This window comes from Hydractinia symbiolongicarpus, chromosome 7, assembly GCF_029227915.1.
Source record: "Hydractinia symbiolongicarpus strain clone_291-10 chromosome 7, HSymV2.1, whole genome shotgun sequence".
Classification (NCBI taxonomy): Eukaryota; Metazoa; Cnidaria; class Hydrozoa; order Anthoathecata; family Hydractiniidae; genus Hydractinia; species Hydractinia symbiolongicarpus.
The window spans coordinates 5,398,598-5,409,710 of NC_079881.1; the positions used below are offsets into that span (position 1 = coordinate 5,398,598).

The 11,113-nt window shown below is 33.2% G+C and overlaps 1 protein-coding gene across 1 annotated transcript; it reads left to right on the plus strand.

The window, feature by feature from the left end:
* Nucleotides 1-6: 6 nt before the first annotated feature.
* On the plus strand, nt 7-1,664 carry LOC130649382 (trace amine-associated receptor 5-like). The gene has a single exon (XM_057455653.1). The coding sequence runs from the start codon at nt 224-226 to the stop codon at nt 1,148-1,150; it is 927 nt and encodes a 308-aa protein (XP_057311636.1). The 5' UTR covers nt 7-223; the 3' UTR covers nt 1,151-1,664.
* The last annotated feature ends 9,449 nt before the right edge of the window (nt 1,665-11,113 follow it).

Consider the following 11,113-nt stretch of genomic DNA (forward strand, 5'->3'; position numbering starts at 1 on the left):
GTTTTAATTCGTTATAAATAATTTTATTGTTGAAGAAGGTAAACCTTATTGAAAATAAAAACTTAGTAACCTTTTTTATGCATTATATTATGTATTAAATTATATATAACAATTTCTATCAGCTGCTTTTTCATAGATGTTGCTTTTAGAACGAAATGTTTGTTTAAAAAAAATTTATAGAGATTTTAATGCTTGTAGATAATATTGCAATTTAATATTAAATATGACTCGTCCTTCATATAATGATGATGAAATTAACATTAACTTATATTTCCACTCAATTATCGTTGTATATGCAGTGATAACTGGTGTGGTGATAATAATACTTAATTCAATATACCTCATTTCTGTTATCAAGTATACGCAGCATTACTTTCCAAGCGATATTATGTACATATTCTTGTCAACCAGTGATTTATTAGCTGGGCTAGTATACATACCAACTTGGTGTACAATGTGGATAATGTCAATGCTCCAATCACAATTAAATTGTCTTCTTTGCAAAGCCTTGGAAACAGGAGGACATATTTTAGCTGGAGTTTCACTGTTCACAATAGGTTGCATTACTGTTGATATTTATGTATCAATTATACATCCATTCTTTTATGACAGGCATGTTACCAATAGAAGAGCGTTTATTCTCGTTGCTGGACTATGGATGTTTACAATTACATTGGTTACTCCATTCGCTGCACTGAACAAAGACTATTGGAGCATATTTGAGCTCATAGCTGGCACGATTGGGCTTTCTTCATGTGTTATAATATCATTAATGCACATTAAGATATATTCTGAAATAAAAGGAATGTGCAAAAATATATCCAGTAGTAGTTCCAACCAGATAGATATTTTAAAAACGAAGAAAAAGTCTGCTAAGACTGGTTTAAAAATTTTAGGCACGTTTATTTTATGTTACTTACCATTGAGCGTCTGCGTTATTTGCCGTAACTTGATAGTTCAAAAAACGTTTTTAGAATCCTATGCAGAACCTACTACAATTTGCATTTTCTTTTTGAATCCATTGTTGGATCCTTTTCTGTACTATTTCAGACTTTCAAGAATTCGAACAAAAATAAGTCGACTTTTTAACAAACCCACAGTGCACCCAACTACTTGTGATGGACTACGGAATTCAAAAACAAGTGTCTAAAAATGTGTTTTTATTGCGCCAAAATGATGATAATGGACGTATTTAGAAAGACATATGATCAACGGATCAGATTTAAGGCTAATCATTACCTGATTGATACAAAAAGCCTGTTGGTATAAAACAAATTTAATGATTGCAGTCGTACTAACCGGTTTGGAAAGCATCAAAATGCAAACAATTGGGACAAAAACATTTCGCTGCAATTCACACAAAAAATGATTTGATTTTGTTTTGTGTGCATACAAGGGCCTAAAACGGAGCAATCTTGTAGACCATTTGTTTATTTATGACATGTGCTTCATTACTAGAGATTGAAGAGGTTTAATAACATGTATAAAGTCTATGTAAAAGATTGTAAAGCAAATATTAGCACGTTATGAAATTTACCTTTTTTTCACACGTTTTTCACACGTCCAGTTTGAAATTGTTCTTATTTGGAGCACTATTTTAAATAATTTATTTTTCACTCTTATATCCTGCATACTTAAAAAAAAATAAACGAGATAAAAGGCTATGCAGATTTTATTAATTCACCCTAAGTACTTAGGACGAGCAGCAGAGGTCAAAAGCAAGACAGTAAGGGCTTCATCTCTGGGTTGACAACCTGATACCTTATGATTACAAGCCGAATACCCTAACACTACACCATCTCCTCCTAACAAACCGTTCACTTACAGACTGTCTACTAGCTGCTTTTTCTAATAATTATACAAAAAAGAAACTTCGATATAGTGCGTGCTTAAGATCCAAGATTGCAGCCATATTTCGTACTGCATTAGCTATCCAGGCGCTTTACAGGCAAAAAGGTCTACGGAATGATACGAAAGTTAAAGTTCCACCATTAATGTCCAGAATTACATACGAGTTCTGGCTTCTAGGAATAATTCGTTTTTGAGGAATGGAGCAGCAAACAGTGCTGGGATTCTTGCTATTGGAGTTTGCTGAACACTATTTGCTAAACACTATGTCAAATGGGCGGATGTAGCAATGATACCGAAAACCAGCACTCAGTGTCTTTTTGACCAATAAGAATGCGTCAGTTTTATAATCAAAAGATAGTGGGGTGTCCTGATAATAAAACCAAAAATTATATGTATATATATAATAAAACATTAGTATCTAAAAAGTCATGTAAAACATGCATTGCGACTTAAACAAATAAATTAGAAAACAAAAAATCGAATACCACTCTTAAAAGACTTGAAGATCAGAGTCTTCAAGACAAATCAAGGGACAAACATACACATAAGTATAATTATCGCCCAAAAAAATGAAAATAATATTAAAACAATAAAAATTATTTGCAATTAAAATGACTAATGATTTTATTCCTAAATTCTGCGAATGACTCTGTGCGCCGTATCGCTATGGGCAGTGTATTGAAAATTTTAACACCCATATAGAAGAAGCCAGATTTTGCGAGCTCGAATTTCACTTTAAGAATAGATAACAGAGATATATATTTATTCCTTCTGGGACTAAGTGTTAACCCCCGCAACGAAAATCGTTGATATCGATGAAGTTTCACCCCTACCATAGTCCTTCGATCCTCTCCCCCGATGTTCATGTCCGTGAACGAGTGTTACCCCTAAATTCAAATCGTTAGCATTGGTGAATCCCCACCTAAAGCATAATCCTTTGATATCTTTCTTCGCATGCGCATCGGAAAATCGGAAAATCCACTAAATTCGATAGACTCCGACATAATGCGACAGTATCCACGCCTGCGCTAAAAAAACGTCCGATGATCTCCGACAAAGTGTGACGATGTCCTAGTGCAATTATAAATTTCTGTCCATGTAAAAATGTCTTGATTCATAAAATGTTATTAAATAAAATGAGTTGATTTAAAAATCCCCTTCTTACACTATTCATTGAGAAGTATGTAAAAACTGGGGAGACGTGTAAAAGGAATGTTGAAGGGAATCACCATATGTTCATGTATTTTCCAGATAAATTCAAGACTCAGGAAATGTGTAGCAGGGTCGTTGAAGAAGAGCCCTGGTGCTTTAGGTATGTTCCAGAACATCTAAAAGCACAGAAATGTGCAGCGGGGTAATTGAGAATAATCCTTATATGCTCAATCATGTTCCAGATAAATTTAAGACGGAGGAAATGTGCAATAAGGCTGTTGGACTTAATCCCTGGAGCCTCGGGTATGTGTAGCAGGGTAATTGAAGAAAAGCCATATATGTTCGAATATATTCCGGACTGGTTTATTACTCAGGATATGCGTAGGAAGATTGGGGTTGAGTTTGAATTGTTCGATGCCTATCGCCAGCGTAAAGCACAAGCTAAAATTAAAAATAAACTACTTCCATTAACATGGCATCCAGATCGATATTGAGATTTGTGCATGTTAGAAGACGGGAAGCAAGAGATGTCAAAATTATGTAAGCCCTAGTTCGAAAGAAAAATATTGATAAAAAAATAAATAAAAATAATAAAAGGAAAATGAATTGGTTTCAAAATATTCCATATTATTGCAAAACACAGAAAATGTATAACAACGAAAAGGCGGTCGAAAAGGATCCCTACATGGTCTCTTAAGTTCTAAAACTCAAAACGGAAGAAATGTGTAATAAAGCAGTTGTGGTGGAACCAAATTAGCATTCAAAGTGTTTCAAGAAATATTGGAATTCACACCATAGTTTTAAGGTTCTTGTATAAACCCTCTGCAGTCTGCGACCATGGTTTAGAGGGACTGAAGAAAATGTTAGGGCTAGTGATTTAGAAGAGTAATGACACTATACAGGATTTTATGTATCGTTAGAAACATGAAATATAACGATGATAGAACAGTGCGATGATTGCGAAAGTATACCTAATGAATATGATAGGTGCAAATGTGGTGGTGAAAAACTTGAGGCGCAAGGCGAAATTTTATGTCGGCATTGTTATCAGGAATATACATTATATAACGGTGGCTTTTGTAAATGTTTGAGGAAAAAATAAAAATTCATTGATAAATTTTTTTAATATAAATAAAAAACATGTTGAAATTTGGAGACCAAATGATTAAATCAAAAGAATTTTACAGTAATGTCACACCGTAAAATATCGAAGATGGGAAAATTGAAAAATGCAGGGGATTAAATTATTTTTTCGAATTAACGAATGTTTGTATTATCAGAAGTTCAGAAAAAACAAGAAATTTAATAAACATTTAAAGGTTTTATGCTAATATAACTTTATTACAACTTTACTACAACTTTTTATAAAAATCTTTTACCGTTGCTTACTTGGTGATGGGCAAGGCCTTTATTGGAAATGCCAATTTAATTGACAAATTGAAAGAAACTTTGCCACCATTGATGCAATAAAAATGAATAAAAATGAAAACGATTTTTTTATTTTCCCATAAAATTTTATTTATCGATAAACGCAGCCTTGGGACTAAAAAATTGTTCGAATTAGCAAAGACTTTATTAAACCAAACTCAAGGAACTTCTACTGTATTTGATAACAACTTTCTGAATAAATGAAGACGCTTCAAAAAGAAGCAGAATTATTGAAAATTCCTCGTTATTCTACACTGAACAAACCCGATCTTGTTGAGGCAATCCGCAAAAAAAAGTACAAGGACATTTCAACGCAAGCAGACGGTCCATTTTGCAAACCTTGCGTTGAAATTGCCTATGAAGAAAATCTTGAAGAATATTTGCAAGAGGGTTAACAGTTTGTCCCAGAAGGAATAAATATATATATATCTCTGTAACATCGTAGAGTTTTGCCGAGTATTGTGACAATGGATATTAAATTCACAATAACTCTCTAGATCTTCACAAATATTACAATCTAAACATTTCTTTAGAAGAAGAACTGCGTGCTTATATATTTCATCACAAACGCACGTTTGTTCCTCACCCAAAATAGCTGCTACTCTTCCATCGATCGAACTCAGCAGATTGAGTAGTGTTCGGGGACAGTTCAAATCGACAACACAATTAAACAAAAACGTTAGTAAAATTACTCCGTGATTTTGACTTTGTGTACGTCTATTTTCGTTAAAAAGGGTTTCAATGCTTCCAATAATCGTAATTTGGATGATGTTTCTTGCATGTTGAATGAAAATTCTCACCCATGTTTAGGTTGTGGTCTACCACCGTACCATAATATTTTTTTATAAGTCGTCGTAAGTTTTAGTGGCTTAAGAAACGAATTTTAATTCGTCAGGACATCGCTTAATCGTTTTGCAGTACTAAACACCATAGATTCAGTTTTGTTTTTCTTCAAATTGATAACTAATTCGTTTTCGATTATATAACTTGATTAGTGCATCTTGATCAGCAATGATTTTCAACGGGTGTGAACTAGGGACCTAGAACTCAAGTTTGTAAATTCTGCGTTTCGATCTAAGTCCAACTGCAAACTCTAGCTTGGGCTTGAAGTGCAAGCACCTTGTCTTTTTAATAATTGCACCTGACCTCTTTAGTTTTTAGCGAAACAGCATCAAAACGAATTTTCTCTTAAATATATCATTGAAGAAGCATATTGTTCCTGGTCAGAGCAGTAGGCAGCACTTTGGATTAATTCGGTACTTACACAATGCACGGCTTTTAATAAAAAAATAATCGCTTATAAAGATACATCGCATGCTTAAGGCCTAATACAAAACTAGATACTCAACAACGATTCCATTTGAACTGAAACCGGCAACCCTGCGAGTGTGAAACGGACGTGATAACCGCTACACCACCAAATCTTCTTCTAATACAACGAAAAAGTAATTTTAAGGTACTTCAAAAAAACATCGTATCTCTCTTTGGCTGATTCCATAGTGCAGTAGTTATCGGGTACGCTTAACACGCGCTAGTTCAGCAATTCGCATGCGGGTGGACTCGTTGATGACAAAAAACAGTTAACTCTGCAAGACTGATTTTTATTTCTCTTATAATAATACGGAGAGTGAGTGTGTCTGTGTGTCTGTAACAAGCAAAGTGGATGTGTTCATTTTCCTTTGATGTTGCCGAAAAATGCATGCCTAATATGTTAAACTTTTTGACGTTACGGCGCGACGAAAATAACACTACTTTAACGTCAATATCATTCATTAAATTAATGAAGCCATCACAGTGCACTTAAAACTTTCAGGCTAAATAACTTGGAAACGAGGCGATAACGTTAATGATTTTTCACCGCGTGTGTAACTAGGGACCACCTAGGACCAATTTGGGTAATTTTTCCTAACCTGTGTCTCCAAATTCGTTTCAAAATGGACGGGTTGGTGACTTCATTGAAAAATCTTTAAATCCTAATATCTCTGCAACCGTTTATCAAAAGTACATGATATTATACATTTTCTTGATCAGCGTTTCAAGATCTATACGCCAAAGCTAACATATATACAAATTTCTAAAATAAATAATTTGTGTTTTGGTGGGTTATTGCTGACATCAGCAAATTTTTTAAGCCCTAGTATCTCTATAGGCGTTCTTTGAAAACATATGATCCTTTTCATTAATTTAATCAGCATTTCAACCTCGAAAATTTTTTTGGGGGATCTGCACTTCCGATGTCAGCAAAACATCTAAAAGAACCTATTTTTTCATTGTCCTTCTGCTTAAGTAGATTTCTCCAATGCGTTTGCACTTAAAACTTTGAGGCCAAATAACTTGAAAACGAGGGGGTGACGTCAGTCTTTTTCACCGCGTGGGTAACTAAGGACCACTTTAGACCAAATTGGGTAGGTTTTCCTGACCTGGGTCCCCAAATCCGTTTCGGAATCCTATAAATTCTCTTGATTAGCGTTTCAAGATCTATACGATGATGGCAACGGGTGTACAAATTTCTAAAGAATTATTTTTTGTAATTTTGGTTGACCGCAGCAAAAATTTTACTTTGCTAAACCTCCCAACCTCTAATTTTTAACAAATGATTTTTGTATCCCTACTGCTGACGTCAGCAAATAACCTAAAACATAGGTATTTCTTCCATTATTCTCTATTTATTTTCCACGGGCCTTATCGACTAGTAATAATATAATTCCGAATTCTTTTTCTTTTTGACGTGAATAACAAACTACCAATAGTGCTATGTGAAGCAACCCTGTTGATTTACTCGTTAAAAAGTCAGACATTGCCACTTCATCTATAAAAGAATCGATAGAATTATTGTTTTGATCAGTGAAACTATGTGTGAAAGTTGGTTCAGTGGCAGATCGCTAGACTTTAAGAAAGTTTCAACAAATGCAGAACACAGACAAAGGGAGTGCTGAACTTTGGAAATATTTGGCTCGTGTTTTTCTCTATCGCTTTAACCCAAGTTTAAATAAATGGGATATACAAAATTGTTGAAAAAGACTAAAACAGTGTTAGGTAATAGGTACACTAAAAGGAGAATGTCACAATTATTGTAGAAACTTCAAAACTGCATTATTAATTATTGAACTTGTATTATTTAAATTTGCGACATTTTTAAAGCAAATCAACGATAGGGTAGAAAGTAGTTTTAAAAAAATGCAACTTTTATTGCTGAATTCTCGACATTTATTGCGACATTTATTGTTTATAAAGTTACGAGATTAAGAAATTTCGACGTTACGAAATCAAGCTGAGAATACTTCAAAAGAAGCGAGGCCCTTGTTGACTGTGTAGTTCTAATGGTTTTATGCCAATGGGCTTCTTGTTCTATTTCAAAAAACATATAACATTCTACGCAATAAGAAAAGAAGAAAATGAATATGATAACTAACATATAAAGTCAGTAGCATTTATTTTTTTTCTGTGTAAATATTTCCAATTAACTCAATGAATTAAATTTATTTTCATTGAAAAGTAACATTCAATGTTTGTGTTAGCTGCTTTTAACAAAGATGAAATTAAAATGTAGCAGCTGCAAAATGATTAATTCTAAGTTTAGCACGAGGGAAACGAAGAATTCACAAAGTGTACGTTTAGAGAAAAGGTTTTAATCCGAGTAACTAATCTTTTTCGTTAAATTTGTGTTGCACCACTCAGTCAGCTATTATCAATATAAATCTATACTTTTATTCAATGATTGTGCTATATGGAATTGCAACCAGTTTGTTAACAATAATATTTAATGCAATATATTTAATTTCAACATTAAAATTTCCAAGGAACTTTTTCCCAACTGATATTATGTACATTTTTTTGTCAGTTAGTGATTTACTATCTGGTATGATCTTCACACCAGCTTGGTGTACAATGTGGATAATGGCCATGCATCAATCAGAAGTTAATTTTGTTCTATGGAAAGTTGGTTTTATAAGTGGAAGTCTATTAACCGCAATGTCACTGTATACCATAATTTGCATTAACACTGATGTGTATGCTTCTATTGTTTGTCCATTTTTTTACGAAAGTCATGTAACAAATAAACGTACCTTTCTCGCCGTATCTTGCCTTTGGATATTTAGCATTATAGTAAAGGCAGCAACAAATGAAATGTCCCAACAGTGTTGTATTTACAAGATCGTTACAAGCTTTGTCGGCTTTATTTCGTGTGTAATAATTTCACTTATGCATATAAAAATATATCTGGAGCTTCAAAGGATGTGCAGAAGTGTATCAGACAGTAGTTCAACCCAAATTGATATCTTAAGAGCAAAGAAGAAATCGTCAAGAAATGGAATAAAAATCTTGATTACATTTATTTTGTGTTTTTTACCACTCAGCTGTTACAATATTTATGTCAGTTTTTTTGGACACTCAATTTTTTTAAAAAGCTATATAGAGCCAAGCATGATCAGCATCTTGCTGTTAAATCCACTGTTGGATCCTTTTATATACTATTTCAGACTGTCAAGGATTCGTTCAAAGATAATCCGACTTTTCAGAACAAATGCTGTCTACCCAAACACATGACTAATTACAAGAATAGTGAGATTGATAGAGTGAAATACAGTGGAACACAATATAATACATTTGAATACATTGGAATACAGTGGAATACAGTGGAATACAGTGGAATACAGTGAAATACAGTGGAATATATAATTACAGTGAAATACATTGGAATACATTGAAATGCAGTGAAATACAGTGGAATACAGTGGAATACAGTGGAATACAGTGAAATACAGTGGAATATATGAATTACAGTGAAATACAGTGAAATACATTGAAATGCAGTGAAATACAGTGGAATACAGTGGAATACAGTGGAATACAGTGGAATACAGTGAAATACAGTGGAATATATGAATTACAGTGAAATACAGTGAAATACATTGAAATGCAGTGAAATACAGTGGAATACAGTGGAATACAGTGGAATACAGTGGAATACAGTGGAATACAGTGAAATACAGTGGAATATATAATTACAGTGAAATACATTGGAATACATTGAAATGCAGTGAAATACAGTGGAATACAGTGGAATACATTGAAATGCAGTGAAATACAGTGAAATAAAGTGGAATATAGTGAATTACAGTGGAATATATGAATTACAGTGAAACACATTGGAATATATTGAAATGCAGTGAACCACAGTAGAATATAGTGTAATACATTGAAATACAGTAGAATACAGTGAAATACATTAGAATACAGTGAAACACAGTCTGTCTAAAGCGGACGTGGTATTAAGCAGACATGTGTTGAAGGCGGATACAAACTCTTGAAACAAAATGATTTACTCTCCAATTTAGCCAAAATTTTTATAAAGCAGACAGGTCATAAAGCTGATAGTACTAAAACGGACACTTTTTTTTGTTCTAAAATCTTTTCATACATTTTTTTACATTTAATATATTTTTTCCCTTAATTAACAAATAAAACGAACAAAGAAAAGAAAATACTACTTGTTCCAAAATAATCACAATACTTGATTAGATGCAAAGGTGCGTCGTCATCGATGCTTTCAACCATAACAAAGACAATTAAAGACATTGAAATTACAGCCTTTTTTGTCAAGGCATCCTTTTTGTAACAACTTTAAGATGATTTTATAAAGAAAACACTTCCTTAACTTGATAAATGTTCGCTTTTGTTTCTTCTGCCTGTTGTTGCCCGAGAAAAGATAAAGGTGCACATACGGGAACGAAGAAAGTACAAATTTCGGCAAATATTCATCAAATAAATAAATTTTAGGAACGCTCTTTATAAAGCGGACATCTGTCTAAAACGGACAGATTTTTTGCACCAATGGTGTCTGCTTTAGACAAAGTCAACTTTTTATACAAAATATTATATACAAAACATTAAAATCATCTTTAAGACATAAATTTACAGCTCCAAAGTTTAAAATATCTTGTTAGGTAGGAAGCTGACTATGAGCAAATATTTTGCATTTTTTAAGGTGCCAGTAACCCTTTCCCACATAATTCACATAAAAGTTATTTTTAGACAATATATCTATATTTTTGTATTTTCACACTCCGGGCACGTTTTATAGCTATAATACTATTATGATTGACCAACAAAATTTAGCTTAAACAATTCCTCTTTAAATTAAACCGTCGTGAAGAATTAAATAATTTTACCGGATGTAATAGTCCAGTGCCACTACTACGCACTTAAAAAATTATACAGAAAAAAATGATGGCATGATTAATCAGACATGTCTAATTAATCATGCGTCTATGAAATATTTTATTCCAATTTTTCAACAGAGGGAAAATTTGTGTAGAGAATTTGTGTAGCTAAAATAAAGGACCGATCATTGTGGATAAAGACAAATAGAAACTAAAGCTCTTTAGATTCCTTTGCGGCCCTTTTTTTACGCTTCCCCAAGCACTTCAAAATTTGACAAAAAAATTGAATCAGCTCAGTCCTTGAGAGAGGAAAGTTCCTTAACTGTTTCTTGACGTTGATAGATCTCTTTAGTGTGTCAATTTGACCTTTTCCTAGAGGAAATTCTCAGAAGATTCCCTTGTAATTGGCGTTGTCGTGAATAGGAGCATTCCGTGGTAAAGTATTTTTAAACAATCCTCTGACAATGTAGTTGAGTCATTCTTAGTTCTTATGTAGCCACGTAATACCTTTAATGTGA

Coding starts and splice junctions, on each gene's coding strand:
- LOC130649382 (XM_057455653.1), top strand. CDS start 224: ATGACTCGTCCTTCATATAATGATGATGAAATTAACATTAACTTATAT.